At 39.9% G+C, this 19,952-nt stretch overlaps 1 protein-coding gene across 4 annotated transcripts in view; it reads right to left on the bottom strand.

Annotated features, from left to right (window-relative positions):
• Window positions 1–7,939: 7,939 nt before the first annotated feature.
• The window catches only part of WDR11 (WD repeat domain 11), a 51,662-nt gene continuing 39,649 nt past the window's right edge, over window positions 7,940–19,952 (bottom strand). For 2 of the 4 annotated variants that reach the window (XM_065672390.1, XM_065672391.1), the window contains exons 23-29: window positions 19,217–19,388; window positions 18,851–18,946; window positions 17,494–17,659; window positions 16,486–16,583; window positions 15,349–15,494; window positions 14,454–14,533; window positions 10,712–12,861 (exon numbers count right to left, since the gene is read on the bottom strand). In XM_065672390.1, coding sequence (XP_065528462.1) covers window positions 12,704–12,861; window positions 14,454–14,533; window positions 15,349–15,494; window positions 16,486–16,583; window positions 17,494–17,659; window positions 18,851–18,946; window positions 19,217–19,388 — 916 coding nt within the window. In that variant the 3' untranslated portion in view covers window positions 10,712–12,703. Of the gene's footprint in view, window positions 8,023–10,711; window positions 12,862–14,405; window positions 14,534–15,348; window positions 15,495–16,485; window positions 16,584–17,493; window positions 17,660–18,842; window positions 18,947–19,216; window positions 19,389–19,952 lie in introns of those variants that run through there. The other 2 variants (XM_065672392.1, XM_065672393.1) reach the window with 2 other exon arrangements.

The raw sequence follows: 19,952 nt of genomic DNA, 5'->3' as shown, positions 1-19,952 counted from the left end.
ACTATCTCATGCAGGGCTGTAAGCACCATGACATAGTTCAAACTGGTTTCTTCTAAAGGGGATGCCCTGAAGCCAACAGGAGTATTCAGTGTGTGATGAAGCATTAATAAGCTTTAATAACAATAATCAAAGATTATTTTATCATATCTGTTTGTCCAAAACACACTGGTGCCTCTGGTTGGCTGTGCTCATGGTACTTCTCGCTTTACTCATATATGCTAAACTCATACTCAGATTCACAGACAATTCACTGCTCACCAGAAACACCCATTCCAGCAAGGGACGAGATACAGATCTTTGAAAACCATCAGAGAGAACTTTTCCTGTCGTAAATTTTCCCTGCTCCTTTCCTCTTCCTACACAGACACACACCAAATGTGATCTCTGCTGGCACACAGGAACGCTGCCAGAGCTTTACTGGGGATTATTGGCACAAGCATCCCCTCATCCTGCAGGTAGACGCAGAAGCGGTTTATGTTTGTCACTTGAACATAAGATTCACATGCTGTAATTTCTGTGTGCACCAGATCTGCTTTCAGCATTTTCTGGAAAGCAAATCTCCCCTTTATTGTGAATAAATAACCCAGAAATAAACTGAACTAGACTTGACCACTACGAGCCGCTGAGTTTTAAAGCAAACCATACCCTTCCTGCATTAGATGCAAAACAATGTTTTAAATCCTTTGTATTAATGCATTTTCAAGCATTTCTGACTTGCCAGATCAAAATAGATTTCAGGTGAGGTGTGGCCTTGTGTTTAATAACAACCCTAATTCCTGCTTCCTAATTCCTAATTCCATCTCTGGTGGTGTTCAAGGCCAGGCTGGACAAAGCCTTGGGTGGCATAGCTTAGTGTGAGGTGTCCCTGCCCATGGCAGGGGGTTGGAACTGGGCGATCTTAAGGCCCTTTCCAACCCTAACTATTCTATGATTCTATTTAACTGCCTTAAAACTGGATACTCTGAATTTCTTTCTTTCCTTTCCACACAGCCTGCAGTTATTTATGAAATGACACTAAAATCCATAACTGGGATTGCTCCTGCTTGGCTGGTGCCTTGGAGCTGCCACTTTTTAAGGGCTGAACATAAGGAAATCAAAACCCCAACCCTTCGGCTCACGTTATTACACAGCGCTAGGGTCCCCCAAGCCTTTCCATTTGCTGATCTCTGCTGCCCTCTCCTGTAGGAGCTGGGAAGTCTCCTTCGAGGATTTGAATGGATAAACCACGTTTATCTAGGCTGTTAATGGTGACTTACCTAAATCCCGAAGGGTTGAGGCTGGAGTTTCAGTTTTAGGGGAAAACTGATGCTGAAGAGGCAAAGTGCTCAGGACAGCTGACTGAATGGAGTAAGGAAGAAAATTATTAATAACAATAAGAATAATGACAACAACAATAAATACTAAGAATAGGTATATGCAATTCTTGATGCGTATTTGAAGGCTCTGCTAGAGAGATATCCAGCAAGAGAATATCAAGTTTAAAAGTGGTAAACTTATCTCTAGTGTGTATATAAGGAGGTAAACGCTCTGTTGCTCGCATGAGAAGCAGAGTAGTTGGTTTTCTGCCTTGAATTTCTACTGCAGCCATAGAGTCAGGCTGAAGCACAGAGCAGTGCCATTCCCCACCTTGGAGATTCTCCACCTATGGCTCAGAAATCAAGTAGCTCAGTCTTCCCATTGCCTCCAGGTTGTAGAAGATGAGATCTGTGGCCCACTCAGGTTACAGGAAAAGCATCCATATTATTCTCCATACAGGATCCGTGCACTTCTCTCCAGTCCTGCGAAGCCTGATCTTTATTTCTCCCCTCCATTCTCAGCATTTCTTCACTCACTGATCTGCACCCTATGTACTGTGCTTTTGTTTTTCTTTTTTGTTCGGTCTACCTTTTCTGTTATTATTTAACTCATTCAGCATTTCTTTGAATAAAAGCTGGTGAATCGCTAAGAACTAGATTGCCTTGGAGATCTGCTTGGGATAATTTTTAAGACTGCTTTCACACTACTTATTGGGTTTGAAAGTTGAAGTTATACAGAACCCCAGCCTGGTTTGGGTTGGAAGGGACCTTAAAGCTCATCCAGTTCCAACCCCTGCCACGGGCAGGGACCCCTTCCACTAGAGCAGCTTGCTCCAAGCCCCTGTGTCCAACCTGGCCTTGAGCACTGCCAGGGATGGGGCAGCCACAGCTTCTCTGGGCACCCTGTGCCAGCGCCTCAGCACCCTCACAGGGAAGAGCTTCTTCCTTATATCTACCCCAAATCTCCCCTCTGTCACCCTAAAGCCATTACCCCTTGTCGTAATATCATGTTATTATCACAACATATAGCATAAGCTATGTATAACACAAGTATATAATAATATCGCACCATATCATGTATCATACCATAAGATATTATCACAAAGTACTGGAATTTCACAGAAACACAAACATTTTAACAGTTCAGAAATGAAAATGTGGTGGAATGGGAAAGAGAAAAATGTACTTCTCAAATAATTCTGGGGCTGAGGAATTTGCCTGCAAAGCAGTCAGAAAGGATAAACAGAAGATTTCAGCTCAGTTGGAAGAATGTGCCTTGGCTTTTTGATGAGATGGTTGTGGCATAGAATAATAATAAAGCCCCCTACACATTGGCTTAGTCCTGCTGCGAGAAAAAAGCTGCTACCAGAAAACATCAGGACCAGGCGATCACTGACAAATTACCTTCCTGCTCTGTTTTCATATTAGCAAGGTTGCTTTTTCTTGCAAGGCATTAATCTGCCTTTCAGCTTGCTTTTAATCAAAACCAGGTTTAACTTTGTGGAGTGGAAAAAGAAAGCAGATGCTGAGGTAAACCACAGAATAGAACTGGAAGAAACAGTCACAAAGGAAAGTCTCTTTGGCTTGATAAATATGTAAGAACTATTTTTCTAGAGGGAAGGGAGAAAGAAAACACTCCATTTTGTTCCAGTTTGGAAAAATGGCTACATCTGCCTTCTTTTCCCAATTGTAGGAAGAATTAGCTGCTTTGTACAGTATTTTTTGCATGCGACAACTCCTATTCAGTTGTGCAAGATACAAAAAAGCAGGAAGTAAATGGTGATGATTTGCAAAATGGTCATGGAAATAAAACATTTGGGTTGTTGGGAATCAAGAAACGCAGAAACAAGTATTCCAGGTTAGGCAGTTGTTCTGCGTGGTGCTGTATGCAAACTACTACAAGTCAAGATACAGCACTTCAGTTACTGTAGATACCAATTAGTATTTCAGATGCAAGAAATTACTGAAATGAGAACATGGTAAGATAGAAGAGACTTGGACATTTGTAGCTTCATGCCTTGGGTTTTGGTTTTGTTTGGTTTTAGTTGGGGGTTGCTTGTATTTTGGGGTTATTTCATGTTTTTAATGACAACATTTTCCAGCTACTGATGGCACACATCAGCAACACCTGACGTGTGCTACCTCCAATGCAAATGATTGTGTTGGTAACTTCAAATGCAGATGTTGCAAGTCAAATTTTGTCATTCAAAATCAAAACCAAACCCCTCACATATTTCTTTCTCCCCAGAGGCTTCAAAGCAAAAGCCTGGTTTCATGTTCTGCACAAGCAATTTGAAGACCCAAATGTCAGACCCTCACATCTGCATTCACCTCTCTGTGCCTTAGTAAGCAGGGAACTGACCTAGCAAAATGTTAACCTAAAAACCTCACAAAGACCTTTAAACAAACGAACCCCATTATTTTCCAGCCTGTTCAGCCTCTCCTGTGGCTGTGCCCTACAGGCATCAGCACAAGAGCAAGAAAAGCATGGGTGTGAAGGAAGTGAACATGGGCACGATAGCACACCATTTACTGACCTAGCTCACCAGGAACTGACTTAGCCCTGTGTTTGTGCAATTACCTAGCTCCTAGCGGAGAGGATGGACAGTGCACACTCCTTTCTCCTGAAAAAGGCATTAGATACAGCCAAAGTGCTATAAAGATATGCCGGATTATTCAAAGAATTAAGAAGAGAAGAGGAAATGATTTTGGGGGAATTCTCCTAGTCAAGGGAAAAGACTAATTAATACTACTCATAGAATCATAGAAGAGTTAGGGTTGGAAAGGACCTCAAGATCATCCAGTTCCAACCCCCCTGCCATGGGCAGGGACACCTCACACTAAACCATGTCACACAAGGCTTCATCCAACCTGGCCTTGAACACCGCCAGGGATGGAGCACTCACAACCTCCCTGGGCAACCCATTCCAGTGCCTCACCACCCTAACAGGAAAGAATTTCCTCCTTATATCCAACCTAAACTTCCCCTGTTTAAGTTTGAACCCGTTACCCCTTGTCCTGTCACTACAGTCCCTGACAAAGAGTCCCTCCCCAGCATCCCTATAGGCCCCCTTCAGGTACTGGAAGGCTGCTCTGAGGTCTCCACGCAGCCTTCTCTTCTCCAGGCTGAACAGCCCCAACTTCCTCAGCCTGTCTTCATACGGGAGGTGCTCCAGTCCCCTCATCATCCTCGTGGCCTCCTCTGGACTTGTTCCAACAGTTCCATGTCCTTTTTATGTTGAGGACACCAGAACTGCACACAGTGCTCCAGGTGAGGTCTCACAAGAGCAGAGTAGAGGGGCAGGATCACCTCCTTCGACCTACTGGTCACGCTCCTTTTGATGCAGCCCAGGATATGGTTGGCACTGGCTTATCTCAACTTGTTCAGGAAAAACTGCAGAGTAACATCAGGGTGTTCTTGGTCAGCATCCATCCAGAGGTGTGGATGTTCAGAGAAACCTTTCTTCAGCATGTGGCTTCAGCATTAGGTTGAAACCCTTCCAACCAGGGCAGCTCTGCCAAGTTTCCTCTCTCCAGCCAAAACACAGCTCAGCCCTGTTTGTCTTCGGCCCCAGTCTAGGGAGCAGAGCAACCCGTAAGTAGCAAGAGAAGGTCAAAAGCCACTGACCTCTTTGATAAGAAAAAACAAGCCTTGCCATCCTGAGAGGCCAAGAAAAGACTTTCTGACTTTGTTTTCAGTTGGCAAAGGCCAAAATTAATTCAGAAGTTGTAAAGGTGCTTCTGATTAGGAGGAAAGATCAAATTATTCCCAAAATATGAAAAAATGCTCATATGGCTCTTGACATGCGTAATTCTCTGGTTTCAAAGATACTTCCTCTGGCAGGACAGGGAGTGGAAATCCTGTGCAAAAAGGAGTATAAAGCTGTTGTATTCAGAGCTGTGTACCAGTGCCCAAGATGCCCTTATCACCCACAAACTAACTTAAAGCAGCTTCTTTGCAAGTATTTTCTCAGGCAAATTTTGTTAAGGTGCAAAAATTAACTTAATAACTTATATTTTCCATCCCCAGAGATCCCAGTTTCTCTCCAAACACTATGTCCATTGCTTTCGTACATGTCATCTTGTTCCTAGGGCCATTCTCCTCTGCGGCAGCAAGGTGGCTGCTTACCAAACCACCAAGTAGTGCACAATGAAGTTCAAGAAAATTACTCCAGAAGATTGCATAAAACCCGTTCTGACTAAAAAAGATGAAAAGAGTTTCTTTTAGCTCATATGATGAGAAAACTTACAAAGCTACAATGCAATGGACAGTGTAGAACACGACTGCTGGTGTAAGTCAGTGTGATCTGGGAAGTCTTGTGTTTTACAGCTGGAGGTCAAAAGTACTGAAATACCCTCTCTTGTATGTACAGAGCTAAACACTGTGGTAATGGCAGAGAAGCTTCCTCAGCAGAAACAACAAACCAAGATGGGGAGAAAGGCAAAGCAGCCAGTGGTGCTCCTGGAATAACCAGGTTTGCATCTCTTCCTCCTCCCCTTCTCCTTCATTTCCCCAGCATGGACCAGCGCTTTTATTGCCATAGCACCATGCCATAGCTCCAACTTGGCTTAAGAGATGGTTGCTTTGGTTAATTTACTGCTGCAACTTCCATGATTCAGTATCATGGCTTAGTAGTAGGGAAAAAAGCAAAACTGGGAGGGTAGCGCAGAGGCAGATCTAAAAGAGAACAGCCTATTCCAAGCCAGGGTAATTTTGCTGCCATTCATCTGTGCATAACTTCATATTTTGTTCTTCATCTGAAAACCACCTTCTTTGTAAATAAAGGGGAGAAACAGGATGGAAGGGAGGGAAGGGGAAGGGGAAGGGGAAGGGGAAGGGGAAGGGGAAGGGGAAGGGGAAGGGGAAGGGGAAGGGGAAGGGGAAGGGGAAGGGGAAGGGGAAGGGGAAGGGGAAGGGGAAGGGGAAGGGGAAGGGGAAGGGGAAGGGGAAGGGGAAGGGGAAGGGGAAAGGAAAGGAAAGGAAAGGAAAGGAAAGGAAAGGAAAGGAAAGGAAAGGAAAGGAAAGGAAAGGAAAGGAAAGGAAAGGAAAGGAAAGGAAAGGAAAGGAAAGGAAAGGAAAGGAAAGGAAAGGAAAGGAAAGGAAAGGAAAGCCATCCTGAGGCTGGAAGATCAACTTTTGACAGGGTGAATAAGGAGCACGAGAGCACAGTGATGTGATCAAAGCTGTGGTTCTTGGAAAATGACACCTGCAGCAGCAATCTTGCTAGTTCTTCGTAACACAAGATAATGGTAGAGCTGAAGTAAGAGAAAAGAATTAAACAGTAAATCCAGACGAGATACAGAGCCTGAACATCCTGAGTATTTGCAAATGTGCTGAAATGAGGTACTATTATAGCAAGTGTAATAGTAGCATTAAACTGGAATTACGTCTCCAAAGCTGGATGTGCTGTACTGCATTTTGTGGTGAAAACTGTTTGAAAAGTTGACTCCCAGATAACACAGGGACCACGTTCTACACCTCACACCTCCTGTTCAGACTGCAGTTTGAGATACCATACCTGAATGAAGAAGAGAACCTGAAAGTCTTCCTGTTAGGAACTGGAATGACCCTGGAGATGGCAACTGAAAAATACACTCAGAAAAGACAGGCGTGTAGAAATATGGTAACCTTTGCCTTTGTATCCGTGACACTCCAGATCCTGCACCCATCAGTGGTAAAAAAGCATCCCTGTGAAAGGCTAGAACCTTCACCAAGAGGGAATCATGAATGTTATGCATTACACTACTAAGGAACTGTGATTTGTAAAGACATATGCTGTGCATGGTTCTTTTTATTTAGTTAATATCTATGACTGCTTCTTACAAGCTACTGTAAGATTTCATTCACAAGCAATACTGAGAAAAACATTTTCAAAGGGTCACCAAAATGTGACCAGTGCCTGAAAGCAAACGACCCCTCATAAAAAGAAGCATAGACAAACTTCCTTTTGCAACTGAAATTTGTTGCCTATAGCTTCTTACTAGAGACAGCAAGGGGAACAGGAGCTAGACAAGTCTAATATAACCCTATTATCTCCTCCTACATTAGGGTGAAAAGTAATGACAACACACTAGGGGTTTTCTTAAAGCACCTGTTGTCATCTGGCTTGAACACTGTATTATACTATTGCTCAGTAACTCTCTGGAAAGCAGTCACTGAACTGGAGTTTGTCAGCAGGAACCACACTGAACCCCAGGCAGTATTCGCTAAATGAAGCGGTGGTGACAATGACATGCGGTAAGAAAGTATTTTCAACTTATGGATCAGATTCCAGGAAAGGAAACCACTGAGTATGGTTTAAACATCCTTCCCTTTGCCACCTCCTGAGTTTGGAGTCTAACAGACAACCTCGACTGACTTGTAACATTGCTGCCCTGCTCATAAGCCGCTCTATAACGTGTAATCACAAACTCCCGTCATTCGTGATTCCTGCTGCTGCTGCTGCATTAAAGAGGAGAAAGTAGGAAGCTGGAGGAAGAAGTTTAAGTTAGGAAAGGGGACCAACAATTTCAATGAATACCATGCAAATAAACCTAGTATCATATTATTGCTTATCTAAGATTTTCAAGACTGAAATCAAACTTAGCACTTCCCTTCCTCCAGCAGACATAGGGGGGCACCACTTACCTTCTGCAATTGCATTTTGAGTCTGTTCGTTGTTTCCCTTCTCTGAGCATACACATTTTTCTTCCACAGTTATGTCCAAGCTAAAAAGCTATTTAAACCCTAAAACAAACAAGTTAAACACAAAGAAATCACAGAAATTTTATAAATAATTAAAAATAATCTAGATGTTCTATTTCAAATATATTTGCTTGATATATTTTCAGATTATATATATATATATTCAGATGCGTCTTGCAAAGCCAACCCATTTCCCCTTAAAGAATCTGTGATCATTATTGTTTTCTGTCTCTAGGGTCAACTGCTGCGAAGATTCACCTCTTCGATTTACTCAGGCACCGAAGACATCATCATTCTGGACCAGGTTCTCTTGATGTATAATATATGCCCCTATCTGCTTGCAAAGTCTCTAAATTAGCAAACTGTTTGGTTTTTAATGGAAGTAAATTATAAATTTATAACACAGTACTAATCATTTTACACTGCAATAAAGTAATTCATTTTGTCATTTTCCATAGATTATTCCCCCTGAATAAAGTAAATGCATGTGTATATGTATGCACGTACATGTATGTATAAATACATGTATGCACACACAATATATAACAATTTTTTGAGAAGTACTTCAGAAGCTGATCCAAATAAGACAATTTTGGACACTGTTATTCAATACGATTAATTTACAGATACTGCCTTTATTGTGAGGCACATCATGTTTTAATTAAAGCTCTCATTAGGGCTTGCTTAAATCAAAACTAAGCTGCTAGACTATTTTCTAGTCTTTTAATTACAGCTAGAAGAAGTAAAATTCATGATCATAAAACTCAAATTATTTGGTCTTAACCTTCTTTAAGAATCACATCAGGAATTGAAAGGAATAAACCTCTTCTTAAGATTAGGTACTACCAGAAGAGTCCCATGAGAATATTTACCATCAGCTTTTCTCAGGTTGTAAAACCACTAGTTGAATGCGAGTGTCATGGTTTAAACCCAGCCACACCGCTCATTCACTCACTCTCCCCCTTCCTCCCTCTTTCTTTCTTCCTTCTCCCCATCCCCACCCCCCATCCCCCCCCCCCCTCCCCCCGCTCCAGGAGGGATGAGGAGAACGGAGAGAATGTAACTCTCACGGGTTGAGATAAGCACAGCCCAGTAACTAAGGTATAACACAAATCACTGCTGCTACCACCAATGATAATAATGAAAAGGGAATTAACAAGGGGAGAGAATACAAATACCACCCACCGAAACGAGCCTGAGCCCCAGAAGAGAGCCCGTGCCCTTCTGGGTAACTCCCAGTTACCTCCCTGGGCATGACGTGCTATGGAATGGAATGGTATGGTATGAAAAATTGACTGCTACTGCTAAACCCAGGACAGTGAGCACACAGATCTAGAAAGAACACATCTGTAGGACTGAATGAGCTCACACAGAGGTACAGATTTCAGAATGCTTCACTGAAATGAAGACAACTTTTCCCTCCCTGGAAAAGTTAATTGTATGCATGGTATTTTGTCAGTCATACAAGTCCAGAATGATGTATATGATGTAGTGAAAGGGATGACCACCACCAGTTAGGTTGTTTAGATGTTTTCCATCTAGAAGTTCCTCACCTAAACAATCCAAATGTCCAAACGCCTCCTGATTCATGGACAAATATTCAAGCCTTTTGCAAATGAGTCTTTAAATAGCTACTGAGTAATCTGCTCCAACAATCAAACATTAAGCTTAATTAATATAAGACTCATGTTGAAGGCCAAGTGGATACAGAATCTCTCTATACATTGGCTTGAAAACCCAATTCTACCATTTCTTCACTGCCTAGAATGGTCAAACACAGGTTCCATGATTACGGCTGCATTACAGACTTCACTGTTGATAGCAGCTTTACAATGCAAAACCTGGAAAATACGATTATAAACTTCCATTGCACTTGAACTATTCACAGTGGTTTGAGGAAGGAATTTTCTAAGGGATTTGAAGGAGTTAAAATTATATTTATCGGAAACTTTTAAAAATTCATTTGGTTCACTTACTTTAGATGTTCCAAACTCTCATGCTTGTCCTTCAAGCATACAGTGAGAAACTTCTCACATTTCACTCACTACAAGCCAATTATACACAGACAGTCATCTGTATTTTTTTAAACAACTTCTAAACCAAAGTGACAAAAGCATCTGAAGAGCCAAGGGGAACATCACACGAACTAGGAAGGAGAAAAGCAAGACTTTGCTGACACTGAGCATTGCTGAATGCATTTCATATATTTCAGAATCACAGAACAGTTTGGGTTGGAAAAGACCTTAAAGCTCATCAAGTTCCAACCCCTGCCACAGGCATGGACACCTTCCACTAGAGCAAGTTGCTCCAAGCCCCATCCAGCCTGGCCCTGAACACTGCCCAGACAAAACCAGGATGTGCAACGCTTGCTGGCATCAGCTGAGAAGGAAGGAAAAGTCTTGTATTACTGCCTGTGGGGTAGCATGAAAACAGAAAGGAAATTACTTTCTTTCCTTACTTATTTCCTTGCTTTTAAAAATCAGGAAGTACAGAGAGTGTCCTGCTCTGATTTGACCTTTTATGTTTGTTAGTTAAGCTTGGGAATTAATTCTCCTCAAACCCAACGTTGCATTGGTACTAATATGGAAAATGTGACTAGTGTGTATAACTCTATGTACTAAAACCAGCTCTGAGCACTGTTCCGGTCCTGAAGGCAAAATAACAATTACAAAATGAGCGCTCAATCCCAGTGCAACAGATGACATTTTTATAGTAAATCAAGACACACAGAGATTTTTAAAGGGTTTTTATTTATTTAGTGTGACTGCATTATCATCCAAATAAACTTTTCAATCACTTTTACACTCTCTATTCATCACAAAGGTTTCATTTGGGAATGCCACACAATATTCTACAACCTTCACACGTAAGTTTATAGAAGCATTCAGTATTAAAAGGCCTTTGCAATGTGCTTAAAAACATTTATAAACCCAACCGTATATTAAAGCAGATTTTTTTTCCTGAGACCCACTGACAAACAATTCTATGTGATCTCTCTCAAAGAACAAGATTTGTGTGCTTACATTAACTATGTAGTAACCTTGTCCATAAGTACTGCTATCAATAAAAAGAGGAATTGAGGAATGCTGTAGTAGTGAAAGTGAGACAGAATTTTGGACATTATTAATGACAATTAATTTTGCTCTGCTCTGCTGCTCACCAGTTGATAAGGCAAACTTCACTGTAGACTTGTTTGCCCAAGCTAAAGTCACTACATAAGTGTTGTCCATACTGCATTGAACAGAAAGGATTTTATGGTATATGTAAGATGTGGCAAAAAGAAGTAGAGATACACTGCAGTTAAAACACTTCTATGCTTAGAGTGATGAAACTACTGTTTTCAATTTGTATAAAAGGCATCATTATTGAAAAGCCTAACTTCAACTTTTATCAGAAATGCTATTTTAGATATGAACTAAAAGGCTTAAGGAGTTAGAGATGTCCTGACGCTGGTGCTCCCCCAGGAAGGAGTGTAGAATACATATCCACAAATACTCGAACACAGGGAGAATCCAATGCACTATGACTTTAAGTAGACAATGCATAAATTACAGCCAAATGAAAGACCCTTTACATGACATGACTCTACTGCATAAACTTCAGTGGCTCCAACAACTTGGTTTAAAAAAAACAGGTTTATTTTTTAGCCAAGACAGATTTTCACATGCCGGAGTCTTCAATTGACAAGGGGGATTTAACATCAGCATCCACTCCTCAGCTGTGAAATTTCTCAGTCAATCAGTAATAAATAGAAAAGGTACATGTGACATAAGAAACAATAATGCAAACGAAAACCTAAATACTGGCACAGAAATGAGAAAATACATTATTGGTGCCATCCTTAAGTATCTGGACCATAAGATTGTTAGCATAAAAAGTAACTAATTAAGAAGCCAGTATTTGGGCTTTTTTACCTATGGTTAGTCACACATTCAAATAAGACACAGAACAATTAACCATGGAGACAGCATAAGTCTCCTGAATATTCTGTAGGCAACTACCTTGCTTTTGAAGTAGGATCTTCTCCCATCCACCACTCAACACAAGGCAGAATTTAGTCCCTAAAGAGTGCAGGGAGTGCACATTTGAGAATAACACAGAATACAACAACACTTTAATTGAAAAAACAGGATGTTTCACGGATTTTCGGAATGTTCCATAAGTAAACCTGTTAAAGATGCCATTAAAGACAGTTACAAAAATTACATACATTGAACTGATTGAACATAACAGTAATTTTAAAAGGGAAAATTAGATTGAGCAAACATGATGTTCCAGGAAAGAACTGTGTGTTTTGGGATCTACATTTAAACTTTAAATATATTTATATTTTTATAGTACAGATGGACTCATTTATACATATAAATACAACAGTGAAGAACCAAAAAGATTTGATTTTTAGACTTAAATGGATGAGACTTTTACACATGTATAGAACTCTTTCAACACATTTCTCAATTTGATTTCTGCTAGAGTTGAAAAAGTTGGAAATATTCTTGTATAACTTTATCATGGGCTTCTTTCCCCTCTCGTGGAAGTGAAGGCAATTTCAACAGAAAAATGAACATGAAACAGTTCTTAATCTCACCTCCACCCACATTTAACAATATTTGCTCAAATCACACATACCAGTTATTACAGTGATCCGAGAGAAAAGTGTACTTTCACACAGTAGAATCTCAGTCTGACAGACAACCCAGATCTCCTTCGAAACATTAAATTCTTACTCTTGTGTCACTTCTTCTTTAGGCTGTTTGAGCTCAGTCAGTAACTCTTTACCACTTTCCCCTGCTTTTGAGGCAAAGAGAAGAGCTCCCTGTTTAAAGCCCAGCAGCTTCAAGCTTCTGGCATAATCCGCATATACAGCATGGATCAATTTATGTAAATGAAACATTAAGGAAAACACGAATTAGTAGCAAAATGAAAAAACTCTGTATTTGTTGTTTTGTTCTCACTCCTTAGCTTTCCCCAGCTGAAAATCATAGAATCATAGAATAGTTAGGGTTGGAAAGGGCCTCAAGATCATCCAGTTACAACCCCCCTGCCATGGGCAGGGACACCTCACACTAAACCATGTCACCCAAGGCTTCATCCAACCTGGCTTTGAACACCACCAGGGATGGAGCACTCACAACCTCCCTGGGCAACCCATTCCAGTGCCTCACCACCCTAACAGGAAAGAATTTCCTCTTTATATCCAATCTAAACTTCCCCTGTTTAAGTTTTAACCCGTTACCCCTTGTCCGGTCACTACAGTCCCTGATGAACAGTCCCTCCCCAGCATCCCTATAGGGCCCCTTCAGGTACTGGAAGGCTGCTATTAGGTCCCCACGCAGCCTTCTCTTCTCCAGGCTGAACAGCCCCAACTTTCTCAGCCTATCTTCATACGGGAGGTGCTCCAATGTTTTGCAGCACAAATAAAGACAAAAGTTGCTTTAAATGCTATTATTGAATGCATATTAGAATTTATCAGGCAATATACAGAGTGCTATAAACTAAACCAGATACATTTCAGATATCCATAACTACCTAACATAACAACATGTCATAACTTGCAAAAGGAATGAAGAAGGCCATACTACAAGTATGACTACAAGGTCATACTACATGTGTTAATTAGATCTGGAGTTATCTAAATGACTGATTAGTGGCTTCTTTTATTTACAGGTTGACAGCAGTGATGGCTCTGTAAAATCCTAGGAGGTATTATTTACACATGCATTATTATTTACTGCATACAATACAAATGTTAGAGCAACTGTTCAGCTTCCAGAACACCAGGCTGGATGTGCAGAATGTAGTGATACTTCAGATACTTTTAAAAATACTTACGACATTTTCAGCTCATCTGAACTTGACCTTTAATTTTGTTTTCACTGTCTCAGAACTTAGTCCTCCACGAAGGAATTCAATAACTACAATACTATGTTGATGTAGGGGTTCAGTGAAGGGATTATTTTTCACCTGAGATACAGTGTTTAAAAGATAAATGAACAGATCAATGGCAGTGTTTAAGGCCAGGCTGGACAGAGCCTTGGGCGACATGGTCTGGTCTGAGGCACTCCTGCCCATGGCAGTGGGTTGGAACTGGATGATCTTAAGGTTCTTTCCAACCCAAACCATTCTGTGATTGTATGATTTCACTACATAGGCTGCAGTAATAGAATAATTTCAAAGCTTTGCAAAGAACATTTTATCATCCATTCTTTCCTCTCTTATGATTCCTTTTTTCACTTTTAGTTTGTTTTCCACTGCCACAGGCCTCACAAAGCATGAGGAGGAGGAGACGTTATGGGTTTATGCAAGTGACTCCTTTTCACTTCTTTCCTCACACTTCCTTCAAACTACATAACCTGGAAAATAAAAGTAGGAACTCCTGCTCCTGTGCAGGTGAATTCATCTAACCTTGGCTCACGCATACTTACTGTGTATGAGTACAGAGATGCAAAAACAGAATTCCAAAAAAAGGATATTTGTATCATCATTGACTTCAAATGCCCCGTACTTCAGACAAGCTTCAACAAATAAAGCTGCTCTATCAAAGTATCTCATACTGGTAAATGGAAAAAAAAAGAGTGAATAATTTGTTAGGACACAAAACAGAAAAGTATTCCAGAGCATTGCATCAAAACACTTGAACACAAGCTTCCTAAAACTTTGCACCTAGGTGTGGAGAGGCAAATCTCTTCTGCACTGAGAGCTGAACAGGCTTCTGATCATCACCAAGGTTAAGCAGTATCACCATTTAGCCACCACTATGACACACGTTCACGCTTTCACAAAACACACTGTTTTCATTTTCTAATGCTGCTGTACTTTGCTCTCTGCACCTTCATGCTTCACAGTCCTTACGGTTTCACTACACCAGGACAGTGCTGAGTGCTTTCCTCATGTCTGTGAATGCTGCTATGCTGCTCCCAGGCTGTATACAGGAAAAGTGCATACTGCTCCCATGTCCTGCCTTATGTTCCTCCTGCACCTGCTCATCTGGCACTGCCGTCTCCCCAAGTTCTTACATCTCCCCCGCCCTCCTGCACTTAAGGAACTGACACTTAATGTAAAACTTAGAAAGATCAAGTCTCAACTCAAAAATAATCATAGCTACTATAAATTGTTACTGCTTGGTCAGCGGGGTGCTAGCAAACTTAAAGCCTGCAGTAAATTTAAATGCCAGTGTATTTCCTGAAATTGCAACAGAAACATCAGTTCCAGCACACGGAAATGATGCACTGCTGAGTTCATTAAAGAAAAACATGGTAAATAGAAAAAAATGTCAGAAACTGCAGACCCCCTTCCTCCCCATGTTATAAATGCTTAAATAACAACTCTGGCCAAGGGAAAATACAGAATGCACTGTTTCATCTTTACCTGTGCAGCATCTCTGCAACTTTTGTAAAGCATCCAAGTGACAAGAGGACAAGAATGGCTTTGGACTTCTGGTTGACTTGTGGAGAGCAAAGATGATCTACCCAGCGCTTTAACACATCGGCACACTCCTCTGAGTTCAGACGAACCTTTATAAGATGGGAAAGCCAGTGATGAATTCTCAGTTGCTAACTAAAGACAGCATTCTACTTCTGTTCCAATTTTTTCAGTGAAACACGTTGGGCAGAAGTAAAAGCATCCAAAATGAACCAGTTTTGTTTTCAAAAGTACACTTATCCCTTGAATTAATCTAATATAAAGGAAAATCAGAAATATATAGGCATAAAAATACTCCACTCAGGTCACTCCACAGTTACATGTGATTAACACTATCTTTACCACAAGGCTTTTCTAAAAGCCCAAGAATCAAGAAGCTGGAAATCTTTATCCTATACTGAAGACTTAAGAAAAGTTAAGTATGTTTTGTCCTTAAGAGCAGAATTCTCTGATTTACAAAATCTGAGCATGACTTTTTCCACACTTTCCGCAGACATAACAGAAACTTTAATTAAGGGGTACAGACAGATCATCATGCTTACTGACTCCTGTCCATTTTAATTTGGAGAATTGATGCTGTTTCTAGGTACTTTTACTGTAATAATGTGTGCATAGCAAAGCAGAAATTGATGCAAATTTGAAGTCAGTACCAACCACATAAAGTCAGCACACAGGCTAGCTGGAGCTCAGCATGTCACTGCCAAATTATTTATTCACTTCCAGGAATGGGGATTTTTTGTACTTTATCAGGAATTCTGTACTGCTGCAGCTGTATGCAACTTCATAAACCACTGCTCAAAAATTAGAAAATTAAGTATTCCGACCATTATTAGGCCCCAATCCTATCATTTGGACAACCAAGGCAGACTTCTGTAGCCAAAAGGCTGATGAAGAACCTGCCAACACTTACTGAATGGATTGGCTTTTTATAGCTTACCACATGGAAAGAACTGATGATGATATTTCAAATTGGTTTTTAGGCTTCTAACTTTGGAGAACTTCAGCATCCTCATCAGCCTTCACACCTATATGTACTAAGTAGGTCATTTCTGTTAGCAAACTGAGAATGGGGAAATTGCAGACCTTTGCAAGCCACGCTGCACGATTCCATTCGCCGTAAGTTTGCAAGTAACGACAGGCATCAGCAGCCTTATCAATCAGACACAGTAGCTGTACACCCTCTGGAAAATAAAAAGCACGCTATAGAATAAGTTAAAGGAAAAAAAGAGTTGCAATATAAGTGCGAGCAGATCATTCCTCCCCAGACAATGATCACTATATCCTTCTTAGCATATGAAGATGTTGAAAACCCCTAATTTCTACCATCCGGCTCTCCATATAAGCTAGCTGTCAGCTTTTATACTTTTTTTTTCTGGGCTACAGGGCTTAGAAAGACCTCACAAATCTCTCATTTATCTTCGTCCTAAATACAAATGACAAAGAGTTCACTGGACTTATCATCACAAAGAGATAATGGTGTTTGTAAATCTTATAAACAGATTTCACAGCTAATCCTTTATTTTAATGTTGCCCATAGTGTAATTATTGACAGTGAACTGTTACTTTTCCACAGAATATTGTTTTCAGGCAAGTACAGACAATTGTACTTTCTCTGCATGTCTTTTGAGTATTTCAGTCAATCATCATAGGGTGAACATCTCTTCCATTAGGCAAAATTAACCTGCATGTGCAAGTAGACACACTTTTTGAAACAACTTCTAAACTGGAAAGGAAACTCAGTCCATATTTAAACTTCAGGAATAAGAAACAAATTTTTAATTAATTCTTTAATTAGGAAAATGTAAAAACACATGGTTCTATGGGCTTGGCCTCTTTTTGTGCAAACAACTGCTACGAGAATTACTCCAGAAATATGCTTTCCAATAAAAATTAATCAAAACAAGTTGAACTTTACAACTAAATTAGTGATTATTTTTGTGTTAACTACTCCAGGTAGTACATACTATTACGTATGCAACATACAAGATCTATTACAACAGGACTTTCTTCTCTCCCATCTCCATTAGCAGCCTTAATAATGATCAGAATTACTGGTTTATAAGCAAATGGAAAATTAAAGTTGCCTTTTACCTGCGAGCTTTCCATTGGCTATCATGTTGGTTGCTACCAGTTTAATGGTACTTTGAGATGGACCTGATGAGGTGACAGTTGTGACTAAACAAGCTTTGAGTGAATCGCAGTAATAATGTGCATTCTCTGAACTTGTTTCTAACAGCAGTTGCACTGCTCTGTCAGTCTGGCAAGAGAAACAAAAATGTAACTTTGACCACAACATATTTACTTTTGGTTAAAGACTTAATATTTGTACCCTTTTAAAGACATGGAACAAATACCAGCGAAAATTATTCTGAATTAGAGTGCAAAAATATCTACCAGAATAGTAATAATTAGGATTCTATTTCAATTAAACATATGCAGTAGGATAACATTTAAAACCCCATCATGAATATGTTTAATCACAGACCAACATTTCTAGAAGAGAATATTTATTTCCTTGCTTACATACACTTTTGCAGAGTTATAAAAAGAGGAGAAAAATAGGCAGAGAAGAAATAAAACTGTAAAGATGCAGAAACTAGCCAGGATCTCAAGGACTGATTCAATTTCTGCTATTTTAAAACAAAGGTAGAATTCATCCATTTAAAATGTTAGTTACAGCTAACATAGAGCTGAGCACCTAATCAGTGGGGCTCATTACACTGCCTGCAGACACCTGTCTCCAAATGGAATGAATCACTACAGGCATGTCACCTCTGCCTGTTCCTAAAATGAGGTGCCTGACTTCTAGAGAGGTCATTTTGGTGAGGTCAGTCAAACTGAAGGCTTAGGTAATTACAGAAATAATGACAAGCCCCATTAAATACATATTAAAATCCAGTGATTCAATAAGCTGACATTTTAGGAGTTCAAGAAACTGGCATTTTAAACTTACTATCTACAGACTAAGTATTTCTGGCATCTTCTACTGGTAACGTGTTGACATGCTCAAATGCAAAGTGACATAGAAATCAACTAAGTTCAAGCCAGCAATACCAAAGCTATTTCTGGAAATGGATGCAGCACACCTGCACTTGCAGGGAATAGCTCATGAGTTATCCTGTACAGGGTGTCAGTAAGCAGCTCTGTACAGCGTCTCACTGCTCAGTACAGATCTGCCAAAAGCTTAGGTTTATCCTTTGTTACCTAAAAGGATTTTTTTTTAGGGTTCCCATGAAAATGGAATAGTCTTGAAGCAGGTAACAACAAATATTACCATAGACTGTGTCACTACACAGAGTCTGCAGTGCAGTAATACAGTAAGACAGCAAAAAATGTGCACTGGGTGAATAGAAGTATGAAACAGTACATATGAATCAGACAAAGCTTTACTTGAACAGGGCAAGTACATAAAATGGACAGATAAAAAATTCAGATATTACCCACAAACCTGGCCCAAGAGAAGAAGTTGATCAGCACATTTCCTGGTATGATCATATGTTGATCTCTTCACTTCCTGGAGATTTACCCTTTCCAGTTGAAATTTCTGCATGAAGAAGAAAAAAATATTTGAAATGTAAGACTAAGACAGGAAATAAAAAAAAAAAAAAAGCATTTACAAGATATGGAAATATTTTGAGAGTTTTTGGAACACCCTTTAATTTTAAATAATGAGGAGTGATTTAACCCAGAGTGGTATGTTACTAATAACAGTGAAATACATACAGTGAAAAGCTAGTAAGTAAGATTTCAATGCTGAGCATTTATTGTGCTGATGACATTCTTATTACAGATATTTTCTAATTCCTCAAAATACCTGGAAGTAGTCATTTTCACACAGTATGTCATAGCATATATCCAAGGGATTAACCAACTGTTCTTGAAGGATAGCGGTGTCTATTTGTTTTGCTGGCTTTTCTTGGGATAAGCTATGCAGATAGTGGGCAGCAACAGTCCAGAAATGCAGTTCAGATTCATCCCCATACAGTCTGAGAAGACGCAAATCAGGACATAAAATACGTTTGTCTTTTTTATATGTCAGATAAAAATATCATACAGTTAAAATATCTTTCTACAAGGACCATTCTTGTGTATACCACAAGTACTTTGCATTATCAATGGGACAAACTACAAGATAAGATTAAGGAATGACAGTCAGCAAGCTAGATAAGTAAGAGGCTGTGAAGATTGTTACAATAGCAATTAAACTCAGTGAATGCTCAACATATAAATATGTGGAAATTGATATTTTATTAATATTTTACACTTAGGAACCTTTCTGTAATTGAAAAAGGGTATTAGTGATTAAGTCTGAAAAACATCCCTGAATACAGACAGCCTAAAATAAGCTACAGTTTAGGCAGAACAACAGAGAACAAACACACCTGAAATAAAAAGCAGGCCTTCGCATGTTTGCAAACATTCTATTGCGTGTTGTGAAGCTCTGAATTACATTCTTGGGCATTGTAAAACTAAATGCAATGTAGGCAGGAGAACCGCATTTGTGCAAGTACTGCCAAAACACAAGGAAGTTCTCTGCATGCAGCAAGTAA

The sequence above is a fragment of the Lathamus discolor genome, chromosome 3, assembly GCF_037157495.1.
Source record: "Lathamus discolor isolate bLatDis1 chromosome 3, bLatDis1.hap1, whole genome shotgun sequence".
Classification (NCBI taxonomy): domain Eukaryota; kingdom Metazoa; phylum Chordata; class Aves; order Psittaciformes; family Psittacidae; genus Lathamus; species Lathamus discolor.
The sequence above is the reverse complement of the archived record's forward strand: the minus strand, read 5'-3'. Positions and strand labels throughout refer to the sequence as shown.